Here is a 17,486-nt window from a genome sequence, read left to right on the forward strand (position 1 = left end):
TTTTAGTTCCCAGTATTGTTCTCATAGAAAAAGTTGAGTATTCATTTTGACGGGCTCATTAAATGGTTTCAAGGATAATGTGTTCACACTAACACACTGTATAAAGACAAACCTAACAAGATTATATTGTATTAAAAAATAATAACATGCTTTGCTGCTTTGAAGTGAGTAGGAGTTAATTTATTTCTTATATTAATCTAGAGAGAAAATAAGAATATTTTGTGTAAACTGAGTATATTTTTAAGGTTTTATTTATGGAATCACAACCAAATACTACATAATATTATAAGAGACGAATTTGTACTGATTGTTATTAGCAGACTGCATGATTTCGGGGTGCCTGAAAGTAAAAAATATTTCCTAGTATTAATTACTTGGTTTCGCAAATGTGTATGTCGTTATTTTATTAGTTACAATTGGTTATCCACTTATGGCCGTTCCCAATATTTGATCTATCTCTGGTTTTGCCCTACTAGAGATAGGAATAGCTCACAATTGACATAAAATATATGGCTCTAATGTCTAATGTGAGCTATTCCTATCTCTAGTATGGCAAAACCAGAGATAGATCAAATATTGGGAACGGCCGTTAGGCACATAACACAGATGGGTACTACTCATTCTAAGGTAAGTATTTTGAGTATATCATAGGTAAGTAAATTATATTTTAAATTAGCAGCTTCTTGATTCGGTGGTATTGTTTTTAAAAACATTTTCATTTGGAATGTGATGATAATGAAGGGTCTTACTTAATAATGAATTGTATCTTTTTGTTTACTATTAAGTGCATGATTATTTCTTCTTTTTTGATGTCGAAGCTTTAGCCTTGGCTGGCTTTTCTGTTTCCTTCTTCTTTTTCTAAAAAAGAAAAAAAAAGTCATAAGTTAGATCTTATAATTTATAATTTAAGAGCGTGTCTCAAAAAATTTGTACCATTTTTTAGAAAATATGATAAAATAAAAATGTTTAATTAATATAACCGATTTTTTAATTTAAAGATATGGGTAAATGTCTACAAAATTTGGAATAGGGGTTGTTTTCAGATATAAAATGTTAATAAATAGCAAATTCTATTAAAACAAACCCGAGGTGCAGAAAATTTCCTATTTTGTTACCTTTACTACATTACGTAAGTTCAATGTTGAATTGTGTTATTAGAAATTTTATTTGGTTAAATGGGTTAATAAAACAATATTTAATTTGTTTTTAAAATATCTGTCCTTTTTTAACAGTAAAATCTTAAAATATAGGCAGTAATGTTTCCTTTACGTTACTATTCGGCCACAACTCTTTCTCATCTTTACAATATTGAGTCTGTTTTATCTTGTATAATTTTTTTATACATATATAATGCAAAAACGAAGTATTTATTTTTGTCTTCATCACAAAAATATAATAATATTCTAATAAAATATTTAAAAAATCAAAGAAATATGCGCCCGCTTTTATGGGACAGTAACCAAAATATAATTCTGGTAACAAAATAGGATTTCTTAAACCTAGTCTACATAGTAGTACAATTAAAAAAATCTGTTATATTTAAGAGTATCATTTCTTTGTTTCTTTACGATCCTTTGGTTAATAAATGGATATCGAGCTTAACAATTTTGCCACTATACTAAAACATATTTATACCAAAATAGACTCCAAAATTTAAAAAAATATGGTCACAAAAAAGGAATTTCAAAGAGAAACTTTTTCCGCGATACAATAAAAACATTATTTATTAAATAAATTTGGTTTAATACGACCAAATATTCTTTTTAAATGATTTACGGTCTTGCAGCCCTAAATAAATACATAAGTTGTTTCAAAAATTTCCGCAAGGCCTTACAAATACAATCAATTGTTTAGGAAGGTATGAAATTGGGACACTTCACTTTTCATATGACTAGATTAGACGGATTTTCAAAATATTTTTATAGTCTAATAATTTATTAATATAATTCTAATTTGTAAATGTTTTTTACTAAATTTATTTAACTTACTACGTATACAATTTAATAGAAACGGGTAATGGTCTATTTTATTTATAGAAAAACATATTTTAAAATGTGGGACAAAGATTTATATAGCAAGTACACTTTTTTTGAGAAATGCTCTTAAAAAAGGAGGCAATTTGGAAAAACTCATGCCATTTTATATGGTCTAGTAATGTGTTTCTGCAGAAGGCAAAAAATTGGGCAAAAACACTATTGGTTTTATTTCTAAAAACAATAGACTATGTGATGACAATCTTTTTATCATTTGGTTTTTTTAATATTTCAGGAAAAGACAAAATGGATTATTTAGTCCTACTCACCTTAATAAGAACATCTTTTTCTGGATCCATGTCATCATTATCATCCTCTTCCTCCTCATAATCTTCTGTCCCATCTTGGGACTCTTGGGATTCTTGGGTCCGGCCCTTTTTGATAGCCTGTGGCAGGTATGGAAGTGGAGCTGCTCTTTTATTATATGTTCGAGTCATCGCTGCCTTAACCTTGAAATAAAAACATTTATTAAACTCATACAAACAGTGTAAAGCCTCTTAATATTGAGATTATCCAATGCTAAGGATGCTGTTATATGCATAACACTAACTTTTGACTTCCAAGTTATATGCCCATTGCCCGGTGTGAGTGACTCTTTACGCTTCGGCAAAACCTGCGCGTCAGTACTGCGGGACCGGAGCGTCTGCAACGCGAAACTGGTGTGCGGGGCTGTGCACACGGTGCAAACCGTAGATTATTCCCGCTCTGCCGAGTGCCGACGCGAACGTCCCGCGTTGCAGACACTCCCGAGTCCCGCTTCGCAGTCGCTTTGGTAATTGAATAGGACAGCAGCTGATGAACAGCTTACTATAATTATAGTAATATAATAGTAACTAGTAAGCCGCTTACTATTATTGTAATATAATAGTGAGCCAGGTACATCAGTTGCCTTTTCTGATATAAGTAAAGATAATAATTATAGTAACTTAATTTTCATCATGCAAAATTATGTGAACTATTAGCATTTCTTCCAATCCTTATAATGACAATAAAAAATATATTTTTTTAATACCTTAGAATCTATGAGTAGCATCGGATTCCGTTGTCCAGGCCAAAGTGAGAGCTCGGTGAGCGAATCCAAATCCTCTCGAACAAGTCGGTACGACTCCAGCACATTCAGAGCCTGGTCAATCCCGTCATTCCGGTCTTTTATCAGGGGGTTGACCACTGCATCGCGAAGATGCGTCGAATAGTCCAGGTATATTGAAGATTTGGAGCCCGTTGTACTAAAATAAATACATTAATGAAATGACATTTGGTAATTTTGTATGTTCGTAGTGGTTGGTAGGTAGGTACCTATAGACTATAGTAGGTTAGGGCCCTTTTACACGGGTGACTATAGCCGCACGGCGAAAATCGAAACGTCGGCACTAACACGGCAATCGGCATGCGGCGTATTGCCATTTAGACAGGCGATTCTCGCCGTGCGGCGTACATCGTGCGGCTATAGTCACCCGTGTAAACATAGTAAAAGGAGGGGAAGTAAGTTATCTTCATACTAAGGCACCGCGCGCGGCTTGTATATGTGCGCCATAGTATCAATGCGTCGCCACGTACGGCACACAACAAAATCTCGGCCAGTTTTACCAGTTTTACTAGGCTGGTACCGCCGAGATTTTGTTGTGTGCCGTACGTGGCGACGCATTGATACTATGGCGCACACATACAAGCCGCGCGCGGTGCCTTTGTATGAAGATAACTTACTTCCCCTCCTTTTACTATGGTGTAAACCCCGCATTATACTGCGCGCGGAACTAGCTGGCCGCGCCTTAAGCGGTGGGACGGAGAGGCGGGGGGCGGGGGTGTTGACGCCGATTAAAAGACAATCTAAGGAAATAATATTTAAAGTGCATACGTTTTTTAAAAAACGGAAAGCCGATGTCAATCTAATCAATTGTCTTTAATTTAAACTGATTAATTGTCTTTAATCACAAATTGAATAATTATTGTTCACGATATCTCGAGATTGGTGGTCGCTGTCTAATCTCATGTGCGTTGCGAGCAGCGAGCCCCCTCACCCCTGTCCCTACCTAAGGCGCGGCCAACTAGTTCCGCGCGCACTATAGTTAGGTGTTAGGTAGATTGGTTTCGAAATTAGGCAATATTATGTTTATTACATAATACATCCATACCCAAACCAATATTGTGTGTGTCTGTCTTTTTGTCTACATCTTCACACCCAAACCTCTGAACCGATTTTGCTGAAATTCGGCATGGAGATACACTGTCCCGAGCAATGCCGTAAATAGCCTTTTTACGCCCTGTGCGAGCTTCTATAACTAAACCCTTGTTTTTTTTAAAAGATATTATAGGTACCCAGAGCAATGCTACGTATAGGCTTGGCTGGTCTGGCCATTTTTGCGCCCGCCCTGTGACTGTGGCCTGGGCACCGGTGGCAACGCCCTATTTACGGAACTGCCGAGCATATTAAAGATACTTTTATCCCGAAAAAATGTATGGGTCCCGTGCGATAAACGAATTTTGGCTCCGTTGCGTGCGTCATCTAGTTAGGTACAAAATATATACATATTATAAAACAAAGTCGCTTTTTTTCCCTCATGTCCCTTGTTTCCTTTAATCTTTAAAACTACGCAACGGATTTTGATGCGGTTTTCTTTAATAGATAGAGTGATTCAAGAGGAAGGTTATAGGTATAATAATATTCATTAAATAGTGGAGAAGTCGCTAGTATTTAAATTAATTACGCAAGCGCGTATACAGACAAATAATTTGATTTGAATCGTGAGTACGTACGTAAGCACGCACGCACGTAAACTCATACACACGTACACGTAAGGCACATACCTGAGCCTAGTGTGCGCGTGTATCTCCTGAGCGAGGCGTTTCAGCTTGTTAGCACGAGAGTTGCGCCCCAGCCAGCCCGGGAACTGTATCTGGCCGCACATGCGCCCGCTGCAGTGATGGCCCGGGATCACGGACGAGTACATGGCCTGTTTGTAAAAAAATTTTTAGGTTTTCAATGGGTAAATAGTAAGCAGTAGCGGCTTTAGTGGAGGGGGAGGGGGGACGCTAGGCGACCGCCCAGGGCACCGAATAAAAGAAGGGCAGACAAAAAGGGGCACCGTAGGCTTTTTATTAGCTCTACCTACGTAGCTTGTACGCTGGCAGTGCTAAAATCGTTACCGCTTGTAAGTTTCTTCGCCGACCTGACTTAGTGTATTGACTTCATACCAACACTATAAATGCGAGATTGTGTGTCTGTCTGTTTCCTTTTTGTTTTAACATTTAATCAAAAAGATTACAGGATATATTGTGACGGAAATGTCCGGTTACTAATTATCAAAGCGTAAAGAAATTAAAAAAAATGCAGGCAACGTCTTATATAGTATAAAGCTTCAAGAATCATCGGGGTGTGAAGTATCATAATATAAATTTTATGTTTTGTTATACAACATTTTATTTGATTTATTTATTATTTTAGTTTGTGGGATTAGGGATATGCGTGCAGGCCGCAAAGATCTACCGACGGAGCGAGATGGTTTACTCGGTCAGGCCGGAGCCCAGCGATTAATTTCAGCTGCCGTATATATACCGACGCACTTAGAAAACTTCGATAGCGCGATGCAGGAATGTAGCGCTAATTGTGGGTATCGCCACACGTTCTTTAATCCATTATTTCATACCTGAACGGGAAGAAGGCTCCACGCCTGGCCGCTGCGTATCCTGGCGTCGACGATGTCTCCCAGGCTGATGCTGTCCGCCGCTCTACTGATGCGGTCCAGCACTTCGTTCCTAATAACATATAGTTTTAACTTAAAAACCCTATGTTTATACGTGGGAGAGCCATGCTTCGGCACGAATGGGCCAGCTCGACCGGAGAAATACCACGTTCTCACAGAAAACCGGCGTGAAACAGCGCTTATGCTGTGTTTCGCCGAGTGAGTGAGTTTACCGGAGGCCCAATTCCCTACCCTATTCCGTTCCCTACCCTCCCCTATTCCCTTCCCTTCCCTTCCCATCTCTACCCTCCTCTATTACCCTATTCCCTCTTACCGGCCGGCAACGCACCTGCAGCTCTTCTGATGCTGCGAGTGTCCATGGGCGACGAAAGTTGCTTTCCATCAGGTGACCCGTTTGCTCGTTTGCCCCCTTATTTCATAAAAAAAACCGTTAAAAAAACTAATAAAAAATTAACTTTTATTTTTATTTTTTTATTTTAACAAATTAATAAGCAAAACAACTCACTTGCGACAGTCCGGCGCCGCACTGAGGTAGTTCTCCTGCACGAATAGCGGCATGATGCTGTAGTCCGTGAAGAACAGGTCACTCTTGTCGTTGAGACTCATCGTCTTGTGTTCCTCAGCGGAGAAAACTTTGCGTATCGCCTCCCATGGACCCTGCACAGAATTGTTAATTTATTATTTTATTTAAGGTAATGAAAAACAAATGTATTGCTATCGTGTTTCCGTGAATTTGATGACGCCCACAACTTGCGCCAATGCCAACCAACGCCAATATTCGTTTATCGCGCGGAAACGGTACATTTTTTCGATATAAGCTACGGACGGGGCACCGAAGAAATCTCGCCCAGGGCGCCGGAAGTGCTAAAGCCGGTACTGGCCATCACTCGCCATCTTAACATCCTTAGTGGGACTGCTCGAGTGTGTACCCCGCGCGTCGGCCCCCACATGCTTTGTAGGTTTATAAAATGACAATGGGGCGATATTATGGAGGATAAAACCCCCTCTTGGTGCTGCCCTTGTCACCACTACTCACCATCTTAACATCCTTAGTGGGTTTACTCGAGTGTGTACCCTGCGCGTCGGCCGCCCACATGCTCAGTAGATGTAGCACCTGCCGCACGTCCTGGCCTGCAGCCGCTATGATCGAGGTCATCACGTCAGCCGGCACCTTCACACCCTCTTTGAAGCAGATGGACATCATCGCCGCCTGGACATTAACATTATTTAAATAACAAGAATCCCGGCCGCGTATTTACAAAGGCCATACCATTTGAGTCACGAGCCAGACTCTAATAGATGAGCTTTTGTTTATGCATATTACTCGACAATACCTATTCTATCTCAGTAAAAAAATTGACTCAAGTGGATTAGCTTTTTGCCTTGATATTTTCAAAGAAAATGCATGGACAAAACCTAGTACTGTATTATACATATTCACTCAAATAGATAAGCTTTTGTCGATATATTTTCAAACATTACGTACGAACTAAACCTAGTCGAGTAGAGGCTCACCGTCATATTTGTTTATCTGACTGTTACGGTTACCTACTACGTTTAAATTGTAAAAATACTAAGCTAATCGTAAATTTGATAAAAATGATGGCTAAGATTCAGAAACCTACCCCAATATTTTGGTGCTCACTTGGGTTGAGGAAGGATGTTTTGGGTTAGAAAAACCTCCTCATGCCACTTCCAGCCCCAGAAATTTAGGAGAAACTCCCCATTTAGGAGAAATTTACAATTGAAATTTTCGTAATCTTGTTCGATAAGGTCATCTGTTTTCTGGTGTTTATGTGTAACTTACTTACTAGGGAGTGCCTCCGCACCTACGAACCGAAAGGGGGGTTCGGGCGGCACAGCCCCCCGCCAAAACAAAAACAAACACAAACACAATCCAGAAAGACCAAAAGTTGGTTAGGTTAGGTTAGAACTTAGACCACAACACAGAGAGAGCCGAGCGAGCGCAGCGGCAGCAGCCGGCGACCGTCATCAAATAAAAGGGGGGCTCGGGAGGCGCAGCCCCCCGCCAAAACTAAAACAAACACAATCCAGAAAGTCCAAAACTAGGTTAGGTTAGAACTGTTACTGTGCTGCGGCAGCAGCCGGCGACCGTCGGCGACCGTCACAAAACACGCCTCAGAATTCCGAAAATTTCAAAGTAAAATTTTAAAGTAGCTCCAAAACTGAGGGGTTTGTCAGTGTGGATTTGGTACGGGGGGTGTTTACCCCTTCTCCCCACTCTCCCCTCACCTCCGCTCCCCATCAATCTTGGGGTAGGTTTCCAAACCTTTACCAAAATGATTATACAGGGTGTAACAAAAATAGGTGATAATACTTTGGGGTGTGTACGTGTTCCTTGTAGAGAGTTCACTGTGAAAGTAGCAGCGCTGAAAGACCAAATTTTTTTTAAACTTTTGTATGGGGAAACTCGTAACGCTCGGGATCGTCACTTATTTTTGTTACACACTGTAGACTGCGTTTTGTATTTTACATTAGAGGTACCTAACTACTGTAGAAAAAATATTATAGTTTTATTATTATTTGTACATATAGAAACGTGTAATTTAACAATAAAATAATAACAATTTCCATGTCCACCATCATATCCACCTACATATTTTTAAAACTAACGATGACGTTATTTACCATATCGGTATCAAATTGAATAGCATTTGTAGCTGTAATGTTAGAAAGAATTTAGCTAACAATGCCTAGGCGATTTAGATCATTCTCTGTACTGTAATAGATTAGGGTTTTGTCAAGTTTTTGTGTAACAAAAGCTAAGCCAGTTCAGTTCGCGCTTTCACTCTAATGGTATAGCCTTTGTAAATACGCATCCCGGCCTTTACTGATAAAAAATATTTTCAAAATGGATAGGGCATAGGCTATAAAATATATTGTCCTCGATTTGATAGTTCGAAAGAAACTCTTGTCTGTGTTAGTTAGGGGGGTATTACATTATCATTTAAATATGATCATTTCTATGATCATATATAGGATCCAATATATATGATCATTTGATCATATCTGTTTATTACATTATTATATTTCATTGATCCAATTTACGTCATATGTGGTTTCAATAGCCAATGGAGAGCGCTAACGCTGACAGGTATTGACGTCAGGGTTACTAGATCTCAGAGAATTAGATTTGTCAAAAGACATCGTCATTTTAATATGGCTTGTTTGTTGTTATTTCAGCAAGATTATCCAAGTATATAATTAGAAAAATAATTACATTACATTATTTGAAACATATTAACGAACAATAAATTAAAAACTCTTTTTTATATTAAATAACTGGCAACACCTATTTCTATGACGGTATTGGATCCAATCTCTCAGCAAATGTCAAAAATCTTTAATCAAGGAAGAAATGAATCATATGTCTATATTACATTATCCAATATCATTGACTCAATGATCTCGGATCCAATATATATGATAATCTAATATCCCCCTAAGACCTAAGACGCAACGAACGTGTAAATGCCCTAAATTCACACTTAACTTATTCATGAACACTACAATTATATAATGTTAATATGCACTACTTTTCTATCGTATCATAATTGAGGGCCTGCTTCACCTGATAATAAATAATTCCTTAAGATATCTACAACTTATTTCACTTATTTGACAGATGCTCCATACTCTATCTGTCAAGTTAAGTTGTGGATAGCCTATCCGGCACATATCAGGAAGTGGTGAAACAAGCCCTAAGGGTTATAGGTTTTACAATGGTTTTAGTTCCATCAAATTATCCACCTATGCCAGGGATGGCGAACCAATGGCAAGCGACATAAAATTTGAGCACGCTACTGACCACAAAATTATTATACTTAGTGATTATTCTACAAAAGCGCCAAGGTAGGCTAGGGGCATTATATTTTTAAATAAGAAAAATATTATTTGATGGCACGTCTATGGCATCACTTAAGTGATTATTCAGAAAAGTGGCACGTTGATAAGGCAGGGTTCGCCATCCCTGGCATGCTTTCTAATAAGAGAAATCAAGCCTATATAAAAGTTATTCACTGCTAACCAAATAAATTTACATGGACCCCCGCCTACAAATACTAGGGACCTCCATTTTTTGTCAGAGCCAACATAGTCTAGTCTCGCGTGGACCTCTGAGGGTTCACCTGGACCGCTTTGGGAATAACCTTTATCTGATCAGCCCTCGGTCTGCTAAACCTCAGGTCGTAGCAGTAGTTGACCAGCGTCCTCATCTTCTCGCTGTTCCTGTCGTTACACATGCAGACAATCGGTACTGAGGAACTCTTGATTAGAGATATCAGCTCTTGGAGACCACCTGACGAAATAAATAATATTTAATGTACTCTGTATTCTGTAACATTTTTCACAGTAAATAAACACTCACTGTAGGCTGTTAACTGTTTACACACGGCGCCGCAGCGGCAGCGTTTTTCACCGCCGCGGCGCCACAGAACCTACGGTGTCTCTACCGCAGGTTCTGCGGCCCCGCCGCGCGCATTGCGGCGCGATCATGGGTCCGAATAGTCTCGTATGTTTGTTGAAAACTGCGGCACCGCTCGCCGCGTCGTGTGAAAGGGCCCATAGAAATATGTACAAGGATGAATTATATGCAGCGGCGCCGCCGCGGTGGCGATGCCGCTGCTGCTGCGGCGCATGTGTAAACACGCTAAGGTGTAGTTTACACTCTACATCGGCTGGCGAAAATAAGCCTAACTTTAGCCAAAAGTTCTATTAACATTGCTTCATAAAAATTTTCGTTTCTCTATTTTTGGGAGATAAAACTTTCAAGTAAATCCATTCTAATATTGCAAATGCGAAAGTGTGTACGTCTGTCTGTTACTTCTTAATCTTCACGCCCAAACCGTTGAACCCATTTAGCTGAAATTTGGTATGGAGATACTTCGAATCTCGGGAAAGGAGACAGGATAATTTTCATCCCAGAAAAATGTACGGTCCCGCGCCTTAACGAATTTTGGCACAAAGGAGTTGCGAGCGTCATCTTGTCTTGAAATATATTGGCTTTTAGATTTTCACCCACCTCTATCCTCATTGCCCGCCATACCGTCAACTTCGTCCATCACTAGCACATGCTTTTTTGACACAGCTCCTTTGCCAGTTGCACCTGAAAAAAGAACCTACCATAAGACGCAAAGAAATTTCAATACGCCTATAACTCTCACACGTATATACTATATATCGCTATCTCGCTTCCACTCTCAATAGTCATGTATATGTGTGCGAGTGAAAGGGCGTTCATTTTTACTTCCTTTACTGAACTATAGACAGTTCAGAAATACATAATATTATCTCGTAATCTATAGGATATTATTCCTAGGAAATCATATACCCTGACAAAATATCTTTGCAATTGAGTCTGACCAATGGACCATTACTTGTCATCAGCAGATCTAACATCTCAGTTGCTCCCAAACTTTACCTTTAGCATACCCAGACAGGGACGTGGTAGTAAGCAGCTGCCCAATTTGTTCCCTTATCAACGTCTTGCTTCTTGTGTCGGAAGCATTGAACTCAACCGTGTCAAAACCCAGCTCTTTGCACACTAGCGACACCGTTGTGGTTTTACCTGAAATACAATAATCGTTTTACTTTATAATTAACATAATGTTGTTATCAAAAATATGTTTATTTATTTCTTTGTTTTCTTGTTACAAGACCGATAAATTGAGTTTTGAAAGAAGTTGAGATTTCCAAATACCATACTTGGCAGTAAAAACCTTACTTTTTAAAATCTGTTAATCTTCAATTTCAATAATTTTGTTTCAAATAGGCAGTATATTAAGCACTATCAAAATATCGATATTCGATATATAATATGCATGCAAATATGCACTTAAAATTTAAGAATGCCGAAATATGTAATAGTGCCATAAAATATAATTAAATATGCGTAAAAAAAAATTAAACATTTTTACTTACCCACACCGGGTGGCCCAGATAGCAGAGCCGCCTTATAATAACCTCCATCGTCGTTCTTCGCCCAGGGACTGGGCTTAGGGAGTTTAGCCTCTCTGTTTGTGTACCACTTCGTCAACCAGTTACTGAGCCTAGAAAATAAGAGATTAACATCTAGTTTAGGAGTTTCTGGTCTAGAGTTTATTGTTAAATCAATATTTTTAGAAGACCAATCAAAATTAGTGAGTAAATAAGCTCATGATAAAAAATCCCAGAAACTAGGCAATAAAATATCAAGACATCAAAATAAACATGTAACATTCCCCTGAAGCGCAGACTCGTCGACATATTGTGTATTCTGCCTGTCCTAACTCCTAACCTACGGTGCGCAAACATGGTCATTGACCGATTTGCAAAAGTCCCAACTCAGGGTTTGTCAAAGAGCAATGGAGCGCAGTATGTTGGGAGTAAGTCTTCTGGACAAAAGTAAGGACACTTTTTGTTTGTGAGCGCAGTAAGGATTTGGAGAGAAGGACCTGCTGACTCTCTTGAAGACTTTATTCACTAACACTAGGTCACACAAAGCACTAAGTCCAACACTTAGCACTATCACTGTCCTAGGTCGTAGCCAAGTCGTAGGTTCCACTAGAATCACTTTTTGATCACTTGTTTCTCATTTCGAAGTCGCCTTGATGATAGCTCGTATCGAACTGAATTCTGGCCCGTCTACTTGCGGCTATTTATATGGGCGAGACGAGTTCCAGAAAGTTCCTTACCCGATTTGCGTAAACATGTAAACAAGTGTGGAATTTATATGTGGGAGAGCCACGCTTCGGCACGAATGGGCCGGCTCGACCGGAGAAATACCACGTTCTCACAGAAAACCGGCGTGAAACAGCGCTTGCGCTGTGTTTCGTTTGCGTAGGGGATTCATGTTGTCTGTGTTCACTCGATAAGTGTCGCTGGTTTGACGCTAGATTTCACTATATGTCGTAGGTCCGTAATAATACCATAAACGATTAGGAGGAATATTGGGGCGCGTCTTCGTGGATTACACGGACTATAGATAGAGAAGATAATATAAGAATTTCTTTGGTGTAAACTGTAAAGGCATGTATAGGTGTAACAAAACTAAGTGATAATACTTTAGAGTTTAGGGTGTGTACCTTGTATATATAGTACACTTTGAAAGTAACAGGCCTAAATGAGTAATTTTTTTACAGTTTATGTATGGCAAAATTTATGGCGATGGGGCTTATGCCCCTATAAATCACGGCGAAAATTGTTATTTCAGCGCTGCTACTTTCATAGTGAACTCTCTATATGTATAAGGGACTCATACACACCCTAATATTATCACTTTAGTTTTGTTAAACCTTGTATAAAACTCACTTTTTCACATTACTAGCATCTCCATGTTGTCCAATAATCTGCTTCACAGTCTGCGGTTTGTATTTGTCTACCCACATCAGAGACGGAGTCACACTGAGTTTCTCATTGATATCACCTGTAAAGATTGCTTTTGTTAGTGTCTACTTGTCTTGTATTATGTCCCTCTACCTCCTTATACTTTAAATTCATAAATAGCGTGGATTTCGGCTAGTTGTTTCTCTCATTCATGCACAAATATTCTATCTCTTTCCCACAGGACTAAGATAAATACACAATAGGGATATTTTACATGCAAAGAAAGATACAAGAAGAGATAAGTCAATGACTGAATTAGTACTTAAAGCTTTGAAAGTCAACATTTTTAAATTAAATGAATAATAAACTTATTAACATCTAAGTATGTCATATGCGTTACCTTTAACGATTCTTTCTTGTTTAATTTTCTGATCGCCACTAACTTTGATTTCTTTGGTTTCGTTTTGAGGTGACACAGACTTTCTTTCTTCTTTAATTGTTTTTAATGCATCAGAATCAGGTATACAATTATTAATTTTGATGTCACTATTTATACCATTCTCTAATTTATCATCTGCATGCTTTTTAATTTTCTCATGTGATTTTGATTCCCTCTTTCTATCTTCCTTTTTATCTTTAGATTTTTTATCCTTTTCAGATGACCTCGATTCGTGTCTATGATTTGTATCCTCTTTCTTATCCTTAAGAGTTTTATTTTTATCTGATTTTGATTCATTTTTTCCTTTCTCGTCTTTTTTATCAGATTTGCTTTTTGATTTTGTTGAATCCGCAATCAGTTGTAAGAATTCATCTTCATTGAGTATTTTGATTCCTAAGTCCTGCGCTTTAGCGACTTTAGCTGGACCAGCGTCTTCACCAGCTATGACATGTGTTATCTAAAATTAATAGTTACATTTCTATTTTGAAAAAGTTTATAATTATGGATGATTGTTACTCTTTACAAAAAAAAACTATTAACCAAAATATATTATAATTTAACATAATACTAGGGTAGTATTTGCATTATTACATAGGGCACATTTTACATATAAAAGTAAATACTTATTAAGTATTAACCAAATGTAACAATAATGAATCATCAAAGTCAATATTTTAACCATTTTAAACTAAATATGCCCTACCTTTTTACTGATACCATTTTTGACTACACCTCCATACTCAGAGATGGCTGCAACTACATCATCTCTTTCAAATGAGTCTAGCACACCGGTGAGAAGAAACACATAATCTTTCAGGCAGTTTGGTGCACCCTAAAATTATTAAATTTTGTAAATATAAAGCAACAAATTTTCCATGTCTTCAAATAACAAAAACACTTCTATCTACCACTAAAACCCAGTCAATAGAATCTACAACAGGGCCTCTATCATGATTCATGAGCTCTTAAATCCATTCACTTTACGTCCTTATACTTACTGTATAAGGACGTAAAGTGAATGGATTTAAGAGCTCATGATAGAGGCCCTGTACATTATACAGCATGACTGGTGAGACATGTTCAATACTCAAAGACGTAATGTTTGGCTATTATATTAGCTGAAAAAAAATATATAAATAAATAATATGAATTGATCATTGAGTAAATGTAGCTTTTAGTTAAATATATAATTATTTACCCAACGCATGGACACCGCGCGCAGGCGCGGGGTGCACGCCGCCGCGCCAGCCGTATAGTAATTTACTAAGTGTCCATGATTCATTTATTTACAGGGGGTCAAAAATTAGGTACCTCATAATTATAACGAGAATCGAGTACCGAGTACTCTTCTTAAGTATTGATCATGTCTCACCAGTCATGCTGTATAATAAATTATAAAAGGAAAAGTACTTTAGGAATTTCTTTAGCTCCTAAGTTTTTGGGACCTGTTCTATTTAAATACTTTTGATATAACGCCGCAGAATATCTTTTTCTTTCATGTTTCTCTTCATCTGACAACACTGAAATTTTAAATAAGTTTATTAGATTTAATATAAAAGCAAGAACTATAAAAATATAGAATGGATTTTTGTTAATGTATATTACCAGATTCATTAAGACTTTTATTAACTTTTGGTTTCTTTCGTTTTGGTTCACTTTCATGATTTTTATCATCTTCATCATACACAACTAATGAATCATCATTTTCAAGAAATTCTCTAAAATCTTTTTTTGTTTCAACTTTTATTGATATACTGTTTTCATGATCATTGCCATCATCTTCTTCTGCCTTTCTTTTCTTTCCTTTCTTGTCTATTTCTTCTATATGTTCATCTATCTTATCTGAGATTTCTGGCTTAATTTCTTTATCACCATTTACTTTCTTCTCTGGATGTGTTTTTGTTTGCTTCTCACCATTAACTTTCTTATCTGGTATATGTTTACTGTAATCATGATTTGTTTTCTTTGCTTTGCTTGGACTTTTCTCTGAAGATTTATGGTCTGTTTCTTTATTTAAATTATTGGATAATTTACATTTTTCAATCTCTTCAACTTCATCTATTTCTAACAGACTCTGTTCAAATTCATCATCAGAGTGGAGACCAATTTCAGTTTTTTTCTTAGCCTTCTTAACTATTGGCTCTGTTCTTTTAATTGATGTAGAAAAAATATCACAGGCTTTTACTTCTTTAAGCGTAGATGTAGGTGGGGATTTGTTTTTAGCGCTTGACTTTGAATTTTTATTTTTCTGTTTGGATTCTTCATCTGAATCATCTGAGATTTGTCTCCTTTTCCGTGATAGTTTTTTCTGAAATAACATACAGTAGAAAATAAATTTAGCTTTGTTATTGTAGGCATTAGGACATTGTACTTACAACTATAGTAACAAAATATTATTTAGTATTTACCTTTTCTTTGACTGTTACTTGAGGTGACTCTGGAATAACATCACTATCTTCATCTTTAACTTTCTTTTCTTTTTTAGATGTAAAGTAATTTCTTATATCCTAAAATTGTAATATAATAAATAGATACTGAGACAAATTGTAATCTCGTAATTTACACTAATAGTTATGTACTATCAAATTAGCAATTGCCAGTAGTTTTTTTACACATTTCTGTTCAATATTATAATATTGTTTTGTAAAACCATTTTTTAATTACTCATTATTCTTCTGATTTTATTATTCATAGTACTATTTGGCCTCAAGTGTTGGGCCATGATAGTCTGTACTATAGTACTAGTACTAGTAGTAGATGATCAGCATCTGTTGTGTCTACTGTAGAATGAATATGGATGCACAATGAATTTAATTGTTGCACCCAGCTGCTACTGACATATAAATATAATATTAATCATCCATGGTAAAATTAATATTTTCGCACTCAAATGCATAGGTAATCACAGAATGAAATGTCAAAGATGGATGGACAGACATAATTTGGTCAATGCACAACGTAACAATTACATTGCACAGGGATAGATTTATAAGGAAATGAACTTGCAAATGGTCATTTCTTCATATTATATGTATTAGCCATACTCCACAGATTGCCCTTAATGGGATTTGCATGGTGTAGACCAGTCTTTCCTAAAGTGGGCGATACTTGTGGGCGCTGAATGTCTAAAGGGAAAAAAATGGGGCCGTTGTGTAGAGGCTTTGGGGGTGATTTATTTCATCTGGATGCATTTTAAATTGAAAAAACGGGGGGCACTTAAACATAATTTGTTCTCAAAGTGGGCAGTGGACAAAAGTTTGGGAACCCCTGGTGTAGACGCATTTTATGATAGTCCATTAAGATCTAACAGGTAGACCGCGTAGTATATGACATTCTCTTTGGTAGACCGTAGAGGGGACTCAAAAACAAACATTTACGCCAAGTACGCAACGAATGCGCTACTGCGCGGGAAGTACCGTTTCTTTGATGAAAAGAAAACATACCATTTGCACGTTATAGCCAGTACTGTTGTCTTGAAATTAGCGGGACATTTTAGTGTTTATTATTATCTTATATCTTCAACGTTTCAAAGCAAAGGAAAATCAAAGGTAAATCTCAGGAACAGGAACTTAATTTTATTTTGAAATTGAAGCTGTCAAAGTAACAATTAATGTCAAGTGTCAATCACAATTTTTTTTTTTTTTTTTTTTTTTTTTTAATGGCATGCACATAGTACATTGCCAATGACGAACGGGAAAAACAATGTAAAAAATTAAATTATTACGAAAAACGAGGAATTTGGAAAAAGGAATTCAGGACAGGATCAGGAAAAAATATATATTTACAAAAGAATACTTATAATTAAATATAGAAATATCAAATCTCAATATTATTATGTAATATAAAATCAGCTAATATTTGATATATAATATATTTTCTAGAATGCAATAAGCAAATAACTGAAGTAGGAAAAGGAATTTTATTCTTTAACAATGAATCAAGGAAATGGGAACGGTTGTAAAGAGGACAAGAAAAGAATATATGGTTGAC

General features: G+C 37.1%; 1 protein-coding gene across 1 annotated transcript; it reads right to left on the minus strand.

Annotated features, from left to right (window-relative positions):
* Positions 1-785: 785 nt before the first annotated feature.
* On the minus strand, positions 786-17,075 carry LOC121729743 (replication factor C subunit 1). The gene is made up of 18 exons (XM_042118356.1): positions 16,940-17,075; positions 15,905-16,003; positions 15,102-15,804; positions 14,907-15,016; positions 14,200-14,328; positions 13,458-13,953; positions 13,043-13,157; positions 11,675-11,802; positions 11,175-11,321; positions 10,776-10,859; positions 9,904-10,052; positions 6,771-6,944; positions 6,240-6,391; positions 5,678-5,786; positions 4,839-4,984; positions 3,046-3,259; positions 2,303-2,482; positions 786-858 (listed from the first exon to the last, which is right to left on the minus strand). Exons 1-18 carry the CDS (start codon positions 16,940-16,942, stop codon positions 793-795), a joined length of 3,204 nt encoding a protein of 1,067 aa, XP_041974290.1. The 5' UTR covers positions 16,943-17,075; the 3' UTR covers positions 786-792.
* Positions 17,076-17,486: the final 411 nt, after the last annotated feature.

The sequence above is a fragment of the Aricia agestis genome, chromosome 8 (assembly GCF_905147365.1).
Source record: "Aricia agestis chromosome 8, ilAriAges1.1, whole genome shotgun sequence".
NCBI lineage: Eukaryota > Metazoa > Arthropoda > Insecta > Lepidoptera > Lycaenidae > Aricia > Aricia agestis.